The 19,951-nt window shown below is 46.0% G+C and overlaps 1 protein-coding gene, 1 long non-coding RNA gene and 1 pseudogene across 3 annotated transcripts in view; 1 reads left to right on the top strand and 2 right to left on the bottom strand.

Moving 5' to 3' along the window:
• The window catches only part of Map3k5 (mitogen-activated protein kinase kinase kinase 5), a 208,121-nt gene that overhangs the window by 163,777 nt on the left and 24,393 nt on the right, over positions 1–19,951 (top strand). For both annotated transcript variants that reach the window (XM_048424974.3, XM_048424975.3), the window contains exons 18-21: positions 2,718–2,823; positions 7,117–7,274; positions 9,653–9,830; positions 10,597–10,617. In XM_048424974.3, the coding sequence (XP_048280931.1) occupies positions 2,718–2,823; positions 7,117–7,274; positions 9,653–9,830; positions 10,597–10,617 (463 nt within the window). The remainder of the gene's footprint in view (positions 1–2,717; positions 2,824–7,116; positions 7,275–9,652; positions 9,831–10,596; positions 10,618–19,951) is intronic.
• Positions 16,568–18,446, bottom strand: LOC148123559 (uncharacterized). Its single transcript, XR_015739201.1, has 2 exons — positions 17,170–18,446; positions 16,568–16,905 (listed from the first exon to the last, which is right to left on the bottom strand). It is a non-coding gene; the product is annotated as an uncharacterized LOC148123559 (long non-coding RNA).
• Positions 18,284–18,534, bottom strand: LOC148123558 (Nuclear RNase P; annotated as a pseudogene).

The raw sequence follows: 19,951 nt of genomic DNA, 5'->3' as shown, positions 1-19,951 counted from the left end.
GTTCTGTGCTGGTCGTTATTTTGGTCCAGAGGCATCATAGCTGGCTAGGACTATTGATTATATCCCTCTCTTGGAAGCCTATGTAGCGTCTTCTGGTACAGTGAAAGCTAGTCCTCATGGAGGAGGCTCTAAAGTCAGAACCAGCTTGGATCCTCCAGGTCTTGTGTCCAAATTATATGGTATATTCAGCAATAGAGACTTACCTTCAATCTCTGGGAGGCAACCGAGGGCAATGGCAATAGTCATGCATTGGGAGTCTCTTGAACAACCCCAATCCTCGACTCAGAAGGGTGCTTCTCATGCATGATGTTGGGTTTTTGTTAGGTTTGGCTTTGGGGGAGAACACTGTCAACCCAAATGTGAAATTTTCATTTAAATAGTGTGTGTATGTGTGTGTGTGTGTGTACATATACACACATATGTGTATGTGTGTGTATGTGTGTGGATAGATAGATAGATAGATAGATAGATAGATAGATAGATAGATAGATAGATAGATAGATTTGTCATATATGTAATTTTGGTAGATAAATAATAATATGATTCCTTATTATTTCTTCAGATATCCTTGCTGTTATTTAACCCTTCTCTCTCCTTCTGTATTAATAATCTCCCTCTGCCTTCCCATTTAATGCCCCCTGTTTTTTCTATTTTTCCCTCAAATCATATGTACCCAGGTATTCCTATTGTTCCTCACTGGCCTGCCATGGTTCCGTTTTACTTTCCTGGTTTCTTTGGCTGTTCTAGGCTATATATTCATATATGGAGACTTGGAGCTAGGGGTCACAGATGAGAAAGAGCATGGGACTTTTCTCTTTCTGGGTCTGGATTACCTCACTCGATGTGATCTTTTCTAATTCCCTCCACTTACCTGCATAAGTTCATGATTTCTTTGTTCTTTACAGCTGAATAGTATTCCACAGTATGTATGTACCACATTTTTATTGTCTACTTGTCATTTGAAGGGCATTTAAGTGGTTTGTTTCCTAGCTGTTGTGAATGGAGCAGCAATGATCATGGCTGAGCAAGTATCTATGGAGTCAGACGTAAAGACCTCTGGGCATATGCCAAGGGAGTGGTATAGCTGGGTCATGTGGTAGATGTTTAGCTTTCTGAGAATTCTCCATATTGATTTCTATAGTGGCCACATCAGTTGCAATCCCACCAACAGTGAATGAGGGTTCCCTATGCCCCTGTAGCATTTGGTGTCGGTTATTTTGCCATTATGACTTGGGTGAAATCTCAAAGTTATTTCAGTTTGCATTTCCCTAATCACTAGGGACCAGGTCATTTTGGAAGTGTTTTTAGTCACTTGTATTTCCCCTTTGGAGAACTCTGTTCAGATTTCACGCCTATTTTCTAAATGGGTCATTTTTTTTCAGTTTTGGGGTTTGCTTTGTTTTGACTTTGATTTTTGCGGTCTTTGTGTTTTCTGGATACTAGTCCCCTGTCAGATGTATAGTTGTGAAGACTCTCTCCTACTCTATGGCCTTCTCTTCACTGATTGTTTCTCTAACTGTACAGAAGCTTTTTAGTCCGTGAGGTCCCAATTTTCCCTTGTCGGACGGAATTCCTGGCAAATGAAGTCCTCTTCAGAAAAGTCCGTCCCTATCCCTGTATGTTGTTGGGTTCTGCCTGTTTTCTCCATTAGCAAAACTAATGAATTTTTGACAGAACCTGGCTTTCTTAAAGTGTGTTCCTTTTGTAAACAAAGCCAAAAGTACACCAGGAAGTAAAAAAAATGAATCACATTTTATTACGTTTCTTAGAGTAAGCAAGGAGAGGTTTTTGTTGTAGTTTGTTTTACTTTGTGTGAGGGGGCACACCTCCTGAACAAAGAGAGGACATTCTTGGGGAGCCTGTCCATACATATTGACTTTGGAAGGGGCAAGCACGTGCCTGCGCATGTGTGATTTAAGGTGTCCATCCTAACTGTGTTCACTTTAAAGGCAGTGATCTCACGTTCAAAGGGTTAAAAAGCAAGCATAATACTGAGACTCTAGAATGGTAGTGGGCAAAGATTACTATGGACTAAAAGAATGGGCGTGACGATAGGACTGTGGTGGGGCACAGACTACTAATCCCAGCACTCGGAAGCACAGGTGGGCAGATCTCTGCGTTCGAGGCCAGCCTGGTCTGCAGAGCAAGTTCCAGGACAGCCGGAGTTACACAGGGAAACCCTGTCTCAAAAGAAAGAAAGAAAGGAAGGAAGGAAGGAAGGAAGGAAGGAAGGAAGGAAGGAAGGAAGGAAGGAAGGGGAGTGATTGGGTAGTGGTTCTTCTCAATGTGAGGTCTCTTAGATAGGCAGCAGCATTCTCCAGTACTGCAGGTGATGTCCTGAGTGATGTAAAACATGTAAGAAAACAACACAGGAAAGAAAATAAAGTGACTGGGACCTTACGAAGTTATCAGTTATGTAGGTGCTGTGCACAGGTAACCCAGGCTGACTGTAAATGGTGGTGAGCTTTCCCTCAAGGTCATGTTTGACCTTGTGACCTGAACAGGCGATTATAAAAAATTGATAACATATCAATAAAAATTTATATCAAAAATTCTGTATTGAAAAGAATTCTCTATTGAGATAAACTACTAACAAAGAACACAGGATGAATGTCATTGTTTGTTCTGAGGGCATTTATTTTTTTAATTAGACTTAAGCCAACCACAAACAGCATCTATAAAAAGATGACATTTTGATTGGAGCATTCTTTCCCTAGGGTGACAATGTATTGATTAATACCTACAGTGGTGTTCTCAAGATCTCTGACTTCGGGACATCAAAGAGGCTTGCTGGCATAAATCCCTGTACCGAAACCTTTACAGGTAGGTTTTTACACTAATGATACCGATCTTGGATAATTAAAGATGCGATTGCTGAGCCCGAGTGTAAGGTGAGAGATGAACTGAGCCAGGGTTCTCACGGAACACTAATGTCGGATTGCCTGGTGCTCACCGGTAAGTATTCTCTGGGTCCGGCTTGCCCTTCCTGTCTTCTCTGTGTGGCTCATTCTGTACTTTATGCCACCAAAGACTACTTTCCAGTCTCAACTTTATTTGTTTTCTTTTATTTGCTTTGCTATTTTTTTTCTATTTCCTGTCCTTTTTTTCCCCGGTTTATAGCCACTCTGACCCTCACATGCTATTTTTTTTAAACAAACATTCCCTAGCCCAGCCTCTCTGAGCCTTACTCATCCCCAAATCACTTCCTATCCGGGCTCCAATTTCCCTCTTTCCTAGTCTGTTTTCTCCCAGGAATCGATTCCCTTACTCCACAATATAAATAACCTTAGGAATTCAATTCAGAAAAAGGAAATGACTCATCCCCGGAGGAGGTGGAGGATGAGGAATTAGGCAACGCAGGGGCTGAGCTGCCTCCAGTGCAAAATCCTGGGAGGGCGGGGACAGCAGGTTCAACAAAGGTGAAGCTGGCCAAGAGGGAACTGGAGCCCAACAGATGGGTGACTGCTCATTAGATCCTGGCCTGCAAACTCATCTCTGCTCCATATTCATAAGCTGACGCTTCAGAAGTGTTACGCTCTGTTATTATTAGAGAAGGGAGGGAGGCCAGGGCCAGAGATTGATATAACCAAAACAAAAGCATGCATGTTGCCCATATCAAGGTACATTGTATGAAATTCCCAAATAATTAATAAAAATATTATGTTGGGAGGAAAAAAGAAAAAAATAAAGAGGCAATGATTTATCTTTGATTTAATGGAAAGCAAAATGGCCAGATGTCCTCATTTCTAAATCCCCTGGGGTAGATAGAAAAGCATCCATTGTGTGCATGGAGACATTGATGGAGAGAAAAGGGAGGTATCCGGTAGTCGTGGTAGTTTGTACATGATGGGGCTCAGGATTTCAGCCCGCCCTTTGACCTTCAGCCCACAGTCAGTCTTCCAAGTCTCCAGCTAGCCCTGTGCCTGTGCTGGTGGCCAGAGAGGCAGAAGGATGAGGAAGACATTCTCAGTATGTTTCTCAGATTCCTTCATCAGCACCACCTCCCACATGCCACACGGTGTATTCCCGACACAGGATTACCCATATTTACAATGTATTTTTAAAATATATCAAACCTACCAGCAACTCCCATGTTTGCGTTTCTTTCCTCGTTCTCTATCAACTTGGCAAGGGGCGAATTAGATTCTGCCCAGATTCGGTAACTTGGGAGGTGATAATTCCAACTTCCGTGCTAGCTTTGGACAGGATGCTGATTTAATAACCTCTTCTCATCTTAAAAACTTGTCTGTAGTCCCCCAAGGCATTGTAGGGAAAGAGTCCTCACCAGGGCCCTATGCCTGTAGCTCTCCCAGTGGCCACACAGGAAGGTGACATTTATGCCAGTGACTAATGATTTCATATCTTTCTCTAGTGCTGATCTGAGAGCCACGGCATGCAGACCTTGGTCCTTGCAACACAGGGGCCTTTTTAGCCCTAACTTGATACTCTTAGGGGCATCTCACGGCACCTCATCACCTCTGGTGGTTGTGGACCTGGCTCTGTTTCACCTCTTGGTGATTTGATTGAGGGGAAAGGCAGTGGTGGTCTTCATTTATAGAGCACTGACTGTATACTTTGCTTGGGTGCACACCAAAATTTGTATAATCCTGAGGTATCATTATCCCTATTTATGGTGAGAACATTAGGGTTCAAACAGTTTAAATAACTTGCCCAAGGTCACAGAACTGGTTAGTAATAGATCTGAGGTTTGAACAAGACTTTACATGCTAAGTGGAATTAATTATCTTCGCCTCAAACCTTTCCCACCCACACTCTGTCTCCACGGAGGGCCACTCTGGACCTTGGCTGTCACTGACACCTTTTCTCACGCTCCAGCCCAGTCATCCAGGAAGCGTGTCTGTCCTGGCTTCAGGATATATCCGGAAGTGGATGGGCAGTCGCCCGTCCAGTGCCGCCGCTCTCCTGGCACACCGCCTTGCACAGCCTCTGGTTCTCTGCTTCCACGTTTGCCCCCTCCTGGTCCTCAACACCGCAGCCAAGTGATGATTTCACATCCACCAGAGCCCTCAGTGGCTGCAGTTGAGGGTAGACGGAGCCTAAGCACGTACATGGGACAAGACGTGACCTGCTTTGGAGGCCAGTTTTCAGACCCCATCTTACTGACGCAGCATCAGAAACACAGACTCCCCTGCATTTCCTCATGGTGTCCAAGCTTCCCTGGGTTACTGCACAAGGCCGGAACTGGGGCCAAGGGCTCCTGCCATTCCCCATCCATACCATCATACCTTTTCAGCTGTCTGGCTTTGCATAACCCCTCATCTCCCTTCAGCTGATTTGTATCCACTCTTACGGTTTGTCTTTAATAATGGCTCTTGACCTGTCTGTCAGCCATTAAAATTGTGGATCTTGAATAAGAAGAAAGGAAGGAATCAAAAAGAACAGAAAAGGCATGACTGCTTCTAGAGATGGTGGAGGAGAAAGTTTATTGTAGCTAAAGGGAGGGGGGCATTGGCAGAGGCAGAGGCAGGGATATCTAGGAGAGTCCAGAATGGACATAACTAGGCTGAGCTAGGCCATGTGGGAAGAAGGGGAGGGGAAAGAGAAAGAAGAGAGGGGAACCAGGTACAGCAGCCAGGAGGCCAAAGGTACAAAAAGGGGCAGTTAACCAAAATATATGAGGAAGAGCCTCTAGGGGAAGGGCAGTCCAGCCCCTGGACTGAAGCGTTCAGACTGGAGGACTGGGTGTGCCAGCCATACCTGGTAACGGGTGGGTGATGCTGGAAGACCCAGGAGGCCGGTCCACGTTGATCAGTTTGAAAGGTACCGCAGACATTTGTCTTGGGTTTGAAAGGCAACAGTTCTCAACCTTCCTATTACTGTGACTCTTTAATACAGTTCCTCATGTTGTGGTGACCCCCCCCAAACAGAAAATTACTTTCGATGCTACTTTATGGCTGTAATTTTGCTACTGTTATGAATTATAAATATCTGCTATGTGAGATATCTGATATGGAACCCTGTGAAAGGTCGTTACCCCATAGCGGGGCCACAACCCACAGGTTAAGAAATGCTGTATTAAAATCCGCCACTGAGGGCCACGGCAGGAATCGCATCTGTGTGATAGACAAAATCACATACTCCAGAAGTTTGGAGATTATTTTTCATCCTAGCTCTCAGAATCTTGGTGCCGTCATGAGTTAAGAAATAAGAATGATCTCTTTTTCCCTAGTTATTTTTGTCTGCGCTGGGGTTCACACGTATGCTAAGTAAGCACGGTGCCGCGGAGCCATATCCCTCTCTTTATGGACTCCCCCTCCCTCCCCTTGAAACATGAAGAATCGTGCAATTCATGAGTGCCATGCGAAGCCTGAATACAGGCATCGCATTGCTTAAGGTGGCACATTGGTCTCCACAAACATCTAAGCATTTGTGTGAAGGCGTGAGTCTCCTTTCTAGCTTTGTTTTGTTTTGTTTTTTTAACATTTAGAGTTATCGCTACCTCCTGTCACCTTGTTATAGAGTAGGAGCCGGAGCTCCTTTTCTCTGGACTGTAACAGTGCTGACCGAGCTACCGGCGCCTGTTCCTCTCACACACGCACTTTCTCCAGCTCCTAATAACCACTCTCCTGCTCTCAGCTTTGATGAGACCGGGACGTGTCATTGTCCTGACTTCCTTTGCATACCATAGCCATCCCCAAATAGAAACATGAGAGTCGAACAGTGGGTTTGAGAACTGGGAGCTATGGCTTGAAAGAGATCATTGAGTGAACTAGATAATCTCTGGAAAAGTTCATATAATGAGAGCCTTTATATATTGGGAGAACTGAATGTAGAAATATGTGTTGTGTTCCCCATTGTTCTGGACAAACAACCATGGACGGAAGCTTCCACAACATCCCTTAGAGGGATATATCAGCCGTATACCACTTTAAGAGTGAGAACACCCCACTTGTAACCAGATGCTGTTGATGAACCATTGGTTTCACTGATAAAATCCATTGTAAACACTTCCATTTCTTACTTTCCTTGACTGCAGAGAAAACTGGATTGCAAAGAAAGGTGGGACATCAAGATCTGGACCGTATTTTTTTAACTGTCATGTTTAGGTAGAGAAAGTGAAATGGTTATTAAGTATTAGTCTTACATTATTTCCAGGTACTCTGCAGTACATGGCACCAGAAATAATCGATAAAGGACCACGAGGCTATGGGAAGGCGGCGGACATTTGGTCTTTGGGCTGCACTATCATCGAGATGGCCACTGGAAAGCCGCCGTTTTATGAACTAGGAGAGCCGCAAGCAGCCATGTTCAAGGTCACATATCACAGATAAAGATCTGTCTGGATGTTTTGTGCATGTATGACTGTCAGAGTTTGTTAGAAAGGAAAGCTAGGGAAACACATGGTACAATCCAGTCAGTGCAGGGAGTCCGGCTCTTCCCCACTCTGCCGTCCACACCTGTGCCTCGACCTTGGCTTTCTCAGTTCTCAGCTGTGACTCAATGTAACCTTTTACAGCACAGTATAAATGCTACAGGACTCAAAGCTCTGTAGGAAATAGTGTGAATGTTTTCCAAATAGGAAAAACGGAAGGACATTTTGGGGCTGGGGATCTGTCACAGTGGGAGAGCACTTGCCTAGTGTCCCTGGGTTCAATCCATAGCACAGCAAAACATACATACATACACATGCACACACATGTTCGTGCACACACATGTTCGTGCACACACACATACATAAATTCTCAAAACAATATTTAAATCTATTTAGAAATCACATCTAATTATTTTCCTTATTTCTCTATCACAAGTGTTTAAAGAATCCATTTTTATAAAAGGTATAATTACCGCCTTAAGTAAATCAACCCTATTTTCATATGTCTGTTCTTTTAGTGTGTTTAAATGAGTTAATTGTAGGAAGTGAGAACACACTGCACCCCAGTGTAGAGGGCAGTGATATAGAAATGGGCCTCAGATTTGGAAACCCGAGGTCTGGGTAAGGCAGTGCCGTGCCTGAGACCCTATGATCTTCCCCAGCCAGGCTGCCTGTTTCCCAGGAAGCGAAATTCTGTGCCTGCTCTGTAGTAGAGACTTCAGAACATCCGTTATCCCAGCCTGGTGCCCGCCACAGCTCAGCCCTCACTCCATCTGCGTGTGGTTTCTTGCAAGGGTCCCTGTGTTTCTTACATACCTTCCACGTTTGTACAGAATGTGATCTACTTTAAGCCTGTTGAAAAACTGATAGAACACAGTTGATATGAACATGAAGAATATATGTGGGAGGCTCTGTGTTCTATCCCTCGCTCTAAGCTCTACCCTTGACACTGAAGAGAAAAAAGTCCAAAACTCAGAATGCTGATCAAACCTGCAAGAGCAATGAGAGGCAAGAGTGTCTCTCTCTTCTCCTGACTGGTCTCTCACCATTCTCTAGACTTCCTGGGATGCTGGGAAGAAATGCCACTTCACGGCCCATACTGCAGTGCTTAGTATGTAACAGTTAGGCACACCTCCATCGCTGAAAGGCAGCCTTGCATGTTCAGGGGAAACTCCACTGTCTCAGGCTAGCTCATCTAGCCACTGACATTGACTGACCGTATTCTCATACAGGCTTCAACATGCTCAAGGTATTTGGAACATTGGACAAGTTACTTGACCTCCTTCTCCTCAGTAGATACAGAATGGGGAGAATAAGATGATCTCTCCCAGAAATCTTTGGAGCAATATGAGAGCTAATCTGTGCAAAGCGCCTAGAATGACTTTTAACATAGAGTAAAGGCTATATGGCTATTACAAATATATGATTATTTATAAGAATGCATTTATATACATCAAAACCACATGAAAAGATCATTATATTAATTTTTTGCATGTGTGTAAGAGAGTATGAGTATGTGTGTTTAGTCACTGACCCATACATGTAAAAGCCAAGGGACAACTTCTTTCTTTCCACCTTGAGTTCCAGGGATCAAAACTGGGGTCCTCAGGCCTGCTTGACAGACACTTTTAAATGAGCCATCTCACTTGCTCCTTTAAGTTTTTTTTAAATACTAATGGTAGGAAGTAGATTCTAACTGTAATATGAAATATGCTTTAATTTCAAAGTGCTTTTAAGTATTTCTTAACGCTGGTTATTTGAGATGGGGAAATACGAGTTACGCAATAGGGGAAAGACCGTGGGCCTTAAGCAAAACAAATAAAGATGCAACCTCAGGTCACTGAAGCCTTACTTTCCTCATCGGTATAAAATAGACGATATTTAATTCACCAAGTTGTTGAGTGGATTCGGTGAGACGTGCAAATGGGAAGACTCCAGCCGCACAAGGCTGGCATATTGCTATTCTGAACAACTCAGTGATCGCAACAGACAGCGTTTTTTGAGTGCAGGGTATACTAATGAGTTAGTCCTCAGTCTTTGAAGGACTGTCTTAGTACTTTGTAATGTGAATGTCTTCAACTAGTTACTCTATCTACATCCTTCAAAACGTTAGAAAAGCACTCCGTATGCTGTCTGTAATCTACAGGAAGTGCATTCCAAGTCACCTGGAGACAAAACACGGGCAGGTTCAGGACATGTTTAATTCCTGGCACCACGGAAGGGAGAGAAAGAAAGAGGGGACAGGGGAGGGGGGAACGAGCCGGGAGAGAGAGAGGATCAACGCTCAGGAGACTCATTCTGCTCTTGAATCCGCTTCAGGTGGGGATGTTCAAGGTCCACCCAGAGATCCCAGAGTCCATGTCTGCTGAGGCCAAGGCCTTCATCCTGAAGTGTTTTGAACCAGACCCTGACAAGAGAGCCTGTGCTAATGACTTGCTTGTTGACGAGTTCTTAAAAGTTTCCAGCAAAAAGAAAAAGACACAACCCAAGCTTTCAGGTATGTTGTAACGCGAGGGTGTGGGTCAGACTCTAAATCTTAAGCTTTTAAGAGGGAAAATGTCTCCGTAAGTAAACATCTGTGTTCAGAATCGCTGGAAATTGGGATACACAGCGTATTGTTCTTGGTCATTCGGTTCTGTACCAGGAAGTCATGTTACTATGAATTTCACGAATGCTGGGACCTCGTGCCTAATGATCTTCCATCACATAGACTATAGTTACTGTACCAGCCTCTAGTACATTCTAGTGTTGGGAATTTCACAGTGTGAAAGAGGTAAACTGAGTCCTTCAGAGTTGAAACTCCATGTCGCCACTAGTGGGCTACAGGCTATAGCAAACTTGTTAAATTTCCAAACAGCTGGGTAATACAACTTTTTAACTGCGGGCAGTAGGACATACCTGCTACTTCTCAGAGAATATATTTCAGAATAATTACCAAAAATGGAAGGAAAGAAAGGATGAAAGAAGGAAGATAGGTAGGCTGGTTGCCACTGATAGTTAGAACATAAGTTATAAGTGAATTTTGTCAGTAACTCCATCGTTTATTTCAGAAAGAGAAATGAGGTAAAGGAACCATTTGTCCTTGGCATGTGGATGTTTATACTGGATAAGGGCAGGCAGATGGATATTTGGAAAAGATGTTGATCCCGTTTCAAGCATTTGGTTTTTTTGTTGTTGTTGTTGTTGTCGTTGTTGACTTTCCAGTTTAATAATAAAGCTATGTGTGTTTATTTATGCTGTTCCCATTTTTTTTTTCTCCACAGCTCTCTCGACCGGATCGAATGGTGAGTTGGCTTCATACCATTGCCCATCGGGCTGAGAACTGGCAAATTGCGATACACTCCATACTTTCAGGGCAGCCTCCCCCCTGCCCTTTGCTTACTCGGGAGGCTTCTGAACACCAAGGATTTGTACAGCTGTCAGCCTGCGTTATTGCCCTGAGTGCAGGGCAGTGATCGTTTGTGAAGTCATCAGTTCGGGTGACGGGTGTATCTTCTTCTCAGTAAGCTGCTTTTGGCGTCTTGGGAAATCTCAATACCATATACCTTCGTCTGGCATCTTAGGACAGACATGGACTCGAGGGGAGCAAGAGCTATGGTTTTGCTTCCTTGGGTCATCTTTTGCAAATCATAACCAAGAAGCCGAGTTTGCCCTCAAGTCAGCTAAAGCATATCAGAGACTACTAAAGAAAGGGGCGTGGCTGCGGATGAGTGGTTGATGGAAGCTCAGGTGGCTTCAGTCGCCTGTTGTGTGTGTTGGGGGGGGGGGGGTGGCACGCATGGGTCTTTGAGGCTTGTTCGGGTGTCTCAAAGCCTAGAGCAGAGGCCCATTCGTTAGGCTTTCCCCAACGCGGTCACTCCAGTTCCTTCTGCAGTTCTGAGTCGGGGGTTGGCTCTCAGATGCATAGAGACAGGTTTAGACCTCCTTTCTCCGCAGGCATCCTGGGATGTAGAAAGCCGCCCCTGCATTTTCACAAGGTAGACCCTGCAGCACTGCTTGGCTTTCTGAACAGCCTGCTTTGCACAGAAGTCAGGGACTTTTTCGTTGTTGTTGTTTGTTTATTGTTTTTACATATGTGACATGCAAAAGCTTACTTGTTTTAGCTTGTCACCCTGTGCTGATAACGACACCTACTTCCCAGATTTGATTCTGAGACGAAAATGATATTCCGGAAGAGCCTTGGAGCTGTACCCGGCCGCTCAGTCTGGCCTTGTTTGATCCCTTCCCACGTGGCATGGTTTTCATTCCCAGGAAACATTCCCATCACATATGCATTAACATCAGTGAGCTTCACTGTGCTCGGTTAATGAGTTGTACTTCTACCCACAGTTTTCCATGAGCATGCGCCTTGAGCTAGTGTGGAGATGTAAGGCGCCCTCTGCTGGTCAGCTGTGACTCCCGCGTCCTCTCCCTCTGCATTCAGGGTAACTCCGCAGGAATTTAGACTCTGCCCTAGCTTTATAGTCTAACTCTAGTTAAGACAGTATAAATCCTTAAGATTTTTAGAGAGTCAGTGAATGAGTGTTGGGGTCGGAGCTGGGTTACCTTGTTGATAGAGTGGCCTGAAATATGACTTACCCTCCGGTGGAGGCAAGGAGACCCCTGCTCCTGGGGTTGTGAGAATGAAATGGGACCACGTGTGACAAGACAGCTGTGACTGTTCCTCCACTGCTCCCCTTTGCTGGCTCAGGCCTCCTGTGCTCAGCCCCACCCTGCCCCCCAGTGGCTTGTGGAGAAGGTGAGCCACAGCCTGTAGGCCCCTGCTCTTTCCCTCAGGGCCCTCCTGATTCTCCAGTTAGAACCCCCTCAGACCTTCCGAATTCTCTGAGCTCTCCTTCCCAGAGATTATCTATCCCATTTACCCAAACAAGGTGGTGGACGACAAAAGAAGGGACCCTCCTAAGTCTCCAAGAAGATTGTTGGGGCTCTCAGCTGCACAGATGTCAAGACCCACAAATACTTCCCTCTCCTCCTTAGGAAGCAAGGTACATGTGCTAAGCCAAACCAGGATCCAAAGTAGCATCTCATTGCTCCCTGGAGTTCCTGTGACCTTTATACCTCCTGTCTTGTCGATAAACCTATGACCATGACCTGGGTTTCTGGATGGTAGCTGGTAGGACACCTCTTTCCTCGGGGTATTTGATAGACCATCTACCTGTTTCTGTGTAGAACATAGACATTCCCCTTCCAGGAAGTCTCTGCCCCAGAACTGTGGTGACCCAGCACTGCTGGTGTTTAGCATACTCACAGTAGGGATAAAGCTAGCCATAGGATTCAGGCTCAGATTCCCTGGTACTCTTCAAGAAATACTAAAGAAGTAGCAAAAGAGGGCAGGGAACCAGGAAGGGAGCTTGATCTGGGGTGGTGTCACCAGCCAGCAACAGATCCATAACCTTGTAATAACAGAAATGTCCCATCTTCACTGTCCAACGCATCAGACACTGGACCTTTGTGCTTGTCCCACATTCAAACACGGTGCTTATGACTGAGGCATTTAAGTGTTAATGTAAGTCGCCATCTGAGGCTTCCAGCTACCGTGCTGGACGGTGACACCATTCATTGATGGTTTGCTTAATAGCATGGGTTCAGTAACGCTGTCCACATAGCACAAGGAGAATTAGAGGTGGATGCGCAGTATGCAGAAGTGACTCAGACTGAGATCCTTTTGCTGGGATTAACCGGGTACTTGCTAGTCATTAGATGCCTGGCCTTTCCCACAGTCTGGAAGTATAGCCCGGACTCCTGTTCTCTGGAAGAAGCTCGGCGACTCTTAAAGCAGCTGAAGTGTTTGGGCAACTGGAGACAGCCAGGCCGACTGGGTAGGAGGCTTTGTGTTAGAGGGAGCGTTGTCTCTAGGTTGTCTTCGAGGAGAAGAACCCAGACAGTCGGTCCCTGGTGCTCTTGAAGAGCTGCTCCTGTCTGAGATTTCCTGATGGAAATTATAGTCAGCAAATTCCCTCTTTCCCCAAATGGAAATACACCTCGTTTCTCTATATTAGTGGCCCTTTCTCACCGAGATGGAAATTCTCAGCAATCTGGATCCCATCCACAGATGGGCCACCTGCCCCTTCCCCAACCTATCCCTGACCAGATTCTGGTAAAAACGTCTTTTCAAGGATTTTTCCATTGACCCCTAAAATTTAGTGATGCAGACCGTTCTCTAGAGACATACTTCTGAGGTGACCAGTCTGTAGCGAGGCTCACCAGCCTCTTCAGATTTCCACAGCCAGCTCCCCATAGCCACGGGCTACGTGGGACTTGGCAGAGCATTGGCGGAAAGGCTCTCCGTGACTGGAAACCTTTCCCAGCTCCCTTCCTTTTTTACAGTCTGAGAAACCAGTGTATCCATATCTGAGTCGGGACCCAGGCCTCCATGCTGTTAAGGGCCTGTCATCTTGTTCCTGTGGAAGCCTGGTTCTTCCTCTCAGGCCCACAGAGCTCCAGAACATGAGAGAGGAAGCCAAACAATCTAGAATAGATTCCCCCATAAGCATGTAAATGGGTATGTGCCCCAGTACCCTTTCTGTCCCATTTCCCAGCCCTAGGAACAGAAGCATCCATCAAAGGCCCGTTCCACGGCTGGGGTGTGGGGGATCCTTTCCTCTCAGCCTCCCCGCCTGCTCACCCCGGTCGGTGGCGTCTGTGGTGAACTGATCTTCCTCTGACACCCCCTTGCCTGGCCGGCCACTTCTCTTCTCCCCTGTACCATCACAGATTTATATCATGAAGTTTCGTATTTACAGATCTCTGCTTTCTATTCCTGGTAGCCCAGGATTTGCCTGTCCACTTGACCTCTGAACCTGAGTTCAGAGTTGACTACAGTTGCCAGTCAGACCTCTAGAGGCAAATCCAACAAGAATGTTCTCCGTTTTCTCCATTTCTGTGGGGTTCCTTGCCCTAAAGGCTGTTCCTTCTTGTCCAGCCATGGCCTGTGCAGGCCTCTGAGGCCTCAGCCACCCGTCCCCTCGTCTTCTGGCTGTCCCTCGTCATTCTCCATTGCTGTGTCCTCTCCCCTTTCTGGAAAATATCAGCTTTGTGAAGCCGGCTTTGTGTTCTTCTCTGGCCCTCCCCTACATTATGCCATCCCTTGCTTTAAACCCCTTCTAAACCATGGGTGACGAGGATCACACCTCTGACCCCAAAACTTCTTCTGAACCTCAGACCCGTAGCCAATTGCCCTGTTCATTTTGCAAATGGAGTGCTCGAATAACAGCCTTTGTCTCCTAACGAGAATTTCCCCTCCAGCTTGTATTCTCTGTCATCAGTACGTGAGTAGTGGATACATCTTTTCGGTGTTGGAGGACAGACACCGTGAGGGCGTTCTGATTTCTCATCTTAACATCCCCTTCTTCGGTCTGTCTGGAAGTGCTGAGACTGGGCTTATAACAAGAGAAGCAGTTTAGGGGCAGGTTCGCAAATTGACTGATTGCCCATCAGACTAAGAATGAGCCAGGACTATGTTTGGGGTCCTTTCATCCTAAAATGACAAGCCCTTGGTTCCACCCTTAAACATGTACACTTTTGCAGGGTGGTGGTGGCGCATGCCTTTAATCCCAGCCCTTGGGAGGCAGAGACAGACAGATCTCTGTGAGTTCAAGGCCAGCCTGGTCTTCAAGAGCTAGTTTCCAGGACAGGCTCCAAAGCTACCTGTCTCAAAAAACAACACAAACAAACAAATAATAATAATAATAATAAGTATACTTTTACCCCCATTAGGTCTCCTTTTAAGCAGTCGGTATCCATAGCAACTTTAAAACTCACAGGACACAGGCTTTCTCATTACGGGCTACTCAAACCGCATGATGAGACCACAGAGGTAAAAAGCTGGCCGACTTAAGGCCTTGCTCCCTCTCTGTAGACACACACGCATGCGTGTCACACAGAGTACGTTTATAGAAACACAGGATTGGCATGCCTTACCTGATAGCACAAATAGTATCGATCTGTTCATTACCAACAACATCAGTTCTGTTGTGAAATACAAGTGATCACAGTGCCGGTTCCTTCTTTATTGGGGAAGAATGGAGTCTAACTGACTTATGAACTTACACCTGCCTGGGCTGGCCAGAGCTCGGCATCCTCCTGCCTCAGTATCCCAAGTTCTGAGATTACAGTATGTGCCACCAGAACCTAGCTCAGTCAAGTTCTTACCAATGCTCCTTTGCTGCCTGTTGAATATCTGTTTGTGGAAAACATTTCCATAACATTTTTCTGACCAAAAAAAAAATTATCCATGGGCTGCTCTAGTTTGCTTTCTTTTACTGTGGTAAACAACACCAGAACCAACTGGGGGAAGAGTTTATTTGGCTTACTAGTGACGGTCCATCCCAGAGGGAAGCCAAGGCAGGAGCTGAAGCAGAGACCATAGAGCAATGATACTCACTGGCTTGCTCAGTTCCCTTTTTCTTTCTTCTTCTTCTTCTTCTTCTTTTTTTTTTTTTGATTTTTTGTTGTTGTTGTTGTTTTGTGTTTTGTTTGGTTTTTTGTTTTTTCGATACAGGGTTTTTCTGTAGGCCAATCTGATTCAGGTAATTCTTCAACCAAGGTTCCTTCCTGCCAGGTCACTTTAGGTTTGTGTCAGTTGACAGCTGAAGCCAACCATGACGTGGACTGAAGAGACAGCTCAGTAGTATAGTATAGTGCTTGGCTACCTGCGTTTGATCCCCAAAATTCACATTTAAAAAAAAAAGTCAGCCATAGCAGTGCATTCTTGTGAACCTAACACTGGAGAGGCAGGGACAGGGAGATTCATGGAGCTCAGTGGCCAGCCAGCTTGGTCTACGGGGTGAGTTCCAGGCCAGTGAGAGGCCTTGTGCTTAAAAAACAAAGTGTGTGTGTGTGTGTGTGTGTGTGTGTGTGTGTGTGTGTGTGTGAACATTACTTGAGAAACAATACTGGATTTTGTCCTTTGGGCCCTACACATATCATAAACACATGTATACATATCTACAAACACATGCATCTGTATGCACATACAAAATACTTGTTTATTGTAGAAAGTTTGGAAAACATTTTACCCTAATTTGATCATATCTTCTCGAAAGAACCACCATTAATATTATAGCATATATAGTTTCATATATTTTCTTCCAGTTATATGTATAGCATGTAACATTTACACACACACACACACACACACACACACACACACACACACACACGTACGTATGTACATTGAAGTCCAGTGCGGCGCGCTTCCTGACCAGCAGGAATGAACGCCACTAAAAACGAGAATTCCTTCTCTGTACACGTCTTTATTCGGAGTACTCCGTTGAGGAAAATTGGGGGAAGGGAAGAGAGCAGGGACAAGAGAAAGCTTAGAGAGAGGAAGTAGAGCCCAGAGGCAGCTGCTTTTAAACGGTGGAGAGGCTTGAATGCTGATTGGTTGATGCCATTTGCTGTTCTGCGCATGTGCAGGCAAGGGTGCTCAGCCCCACGTGGCTAAGCCAGGTATGGACTAGTATACCTCCAAACTGCAGGACCACCTGTGCCTCCAGGTGGCTCCCTACATCTCCCTCTTCTCTTGTTAATAAGAGCAATAAGGCAAAACTATTTTCCAATCTGGTCCCCACCTCATGCTGTGTGGACTGATTAAAGAAAAGAAAAACAAGACACACCCTTCCCGTGCAATGGGACAACTACCCTGGGAGTGCTAGGGCTGTGTCTGCACACCCTCCGCCTATGCATACCTTCCTCTATGCCGTGGGATTATCTGGTCCCTAGAGGGTATGCATGGCTAATTGCCTATGAGCTCTTTTGAGGCTGAGAGCCAAACTTGGGGTGAGGATACACATTCCAAGGCTGCCAAGGCCTGTGCCACAAAGACCTTGTCCCACCTCACTTGGGCTAGCAGGTAGCACACCAATCAAAGACATACAGCACTTCCACCTAGACACAGCATGCCAAGAATATCTCTGCTCCCACCCATTCCCAAGGAGGGAGAAAGGCAGAATAGAGTCAGTCAGAAAATTGTTAAGAGATAAGAGGTTGCACAGGGTGTTGCTCAAGGCGATAACGTGAAACAGCTGCTCTTGACACCGCCCAGAAGGTCATCTCTGCTGCCTCCGCACGAATCTTCCACAGCAGGATACTCAGCATCCACTGGGTCATCTTCTTCTTTATTTCTCTTGTCAGTCTCGCTGGCATCCAGATGTATGTCAGCATTCCTAGAAAAACATAAACAAAACTCTCCTCCCAAATTAACATTTAAGAGTACTAAAAACTCTCAGTGTAAAAATTCAGCACAATCAGTACTGGAAGTAGGCTGGTTTTGAACTTAGAGACCTACATGTCTCCGTTTCAAAGAGTAAATCTTGTTTGCCTGTGCCATCAAAGCAGGCCTTAGAATTAGATGGAATTGCTTTCAAACAGAGCGTCTCTGTCTGTTGCTGTTTTTCCAGCAATATTTTGAATTAAAAATTAAGTGTAAAGAATGCAAGAGAAATCCTTTCTCTGGGGGAAGCTGCTACGGCTATTCCCCCTTTTTTTGTCTAAAACCAAAAAGTTGTCACTGGGAATTGAACTCAGGGCCTTTGGAAGAGCAGGCAGTGCTCTTAACCTCTGAGCCATCTCTCCAGGCCCTTTTCAAATGCGAAAAAAACCTCTAGGTAGCATTGCTTATTCTACCCGTTGCTTGAGGCAATAGGTCCACCTTTGTTACCTAGGATACGGTAACCAGGTTGACACGCTTTTATTATGATAAATACGACCAATTCTTTGAGGGAAAATGGGCGTCGACAATCGATCTAGCTGCTTCCTGCTGACTTGGGGACGATGTGCATTTTTTGGGGGATAGATGTTTTTATCTAACTGAATTCTTGGCGACAAATGTTTTTATCTGACTGAATTTTTTGGCGGCCGCGGCTGAGGCACGGCCCATTGTGGCCCATTGTGGCGCGCTCCGCATGGCCCAAAGGCATGGCCCCGCCCCGGGCCGTGCGCGGGCTCGCCGTTTATCCTGTACCTGCGAACTGTGCACCCTGCCTCACCTCAGGCATTGAACTCGCACTACCGGCCGTGAGTCTTTTCCAAGCTCCGGCGAGGGGGGGCATCCGCCCACCCGTGGGGGGGGCCTCTCCTGCCCGGTCTGCCCACGGCGGAGGACCCGGTTAGGGCCGCGGGGGGCCCCAGTCTCAGACCTTCCCAGGGGCCAGGGAGTGACGAGCACTCAGCACGTGGCCCCGCCGATGAGCTATGGAAACGCGGTTTTTCGCAGAGCTTGTGCTCAGAGCTCAAGTGCTGGGATTAAAGGCGTGCGCCACCACGCCAGCCCATTTCCTCAATCAAAATTAAAGTTTTCTGTACGTGAGAGCCAGAGACTGAGCTCTCTTATCAAAATTAGGCGAAAATCACCTCCAAAAGCTCTGTGGCTCTTTAAGAACAGGGAAGGCAGTCTTCAAACATGATCAAGCCCGCCTCCCTACGAGACTGTTGCCTCCAGTCTCTAACAGCGAGTACGCAGGTGGACGGAGAGGGGCTGGAAGCCGCGGTCTCCCGTACCCCATCGTCCTCATAGTCCCGCTTTTAGTTACCTCACTTTTTTGGCTGCTGTTTTTTCACACTCCTCCTGCACTGAACTTAAGGAATTTTTCTTCACCGTTGCTTTCTGTACCTTCTTTCAGATACCTTAACTTTGATTCTTTCTATTTTCTTTTCTTTTTAGGCCTATACTTTTTCCATTCTTTTTCCTCCCCTTTCTGGAGGATTTAACTGACGTCACTCACCGCTCCACGTGGCAGAGTTCTGAAATTCACGGCTCTCTGTTCAGTGTCTGATTTCAGCTCCTTCCCGGGCTTTCAGCACCAGTTGCGGCGCGCTTCCTGACCAGCAGGAATGAACGCCACTAAAAACGAGAATTCCTTCTCTGTACACGTCTTTATTCGGAGTACTCCGTTGAGGAAAATTGGGGGAAGGGAAGAGAGCAGGGACAAGAGAAAGCTTAGAGAGAGGAAGTAGAGCCCAGAGGCAGCTGCTTTTAAACGGTGGAGAGGCTTGAATGCTGATTGGTTGATGCCATTTGCTGTTCTGCGCATGTGCAGGCAAGGGTGCTCAGCCCCACGTGGCTAAGCCAGGTATGGACTAGTATACCTCCAAACTGCAGGACCACCTGTGCCTCCAGGTGGCTCCCTACAGTCCAGAATCCAAAAGTACCCAGAAAAGCTGAAGACATAATGAAAGGTCCCTTATTGTTTGATTTAATTGTCAACTCAACACGTCCTCAAACCTCCTGCGAAGAGAATCTTAGCAAGGGATTGCCTAGATCAGTTGGCCACTGGGCATGTCTGCAGGAGATTATTTTGTATAGCATAATTAAGGTGTAAAGACCTACTCATTGTGAGCATCATTCCCTGGGTTTGGGTCCTGGACAACCTTGGCTTCCCTGAAGTGATGGGTTTTAACCCCGAATTCTGAATTAAGATAAGCCCTTTTTCACCTATGTTGGGTTTGCCAGGATTTTTCCCCCTAACAACAGGAAGGAACTAGAACAGTTTCCTGGCTTTCAGATGCTTGGGAATCAGAGGTAAGAGTGAGTGATCACAGACGTGTGTTGGTCCATGGCCAGCGCCCCTCTTAATGACTGCTGACTTGCATAGCTGTGAATGGTGGGAGGGGGCCCTG

This window comes from Myodes glareolus, chromosome 1, assembly GCF_982192425.1.
Source record: "Myodes glareolus chromosome 1, mMyoGla1.1, whole genome shotgun sequence".
Lineage (NCBI taxonomy): Eukaryota > Metazoa > Chordata > Mammalia > Rodentia > Cricetidae > Myodes > Myodes glareolus.
Note: the sequence above shows the minus strand (reverse complement) of the source record. Positions and strands in the feature narration are given on the sequence as shown.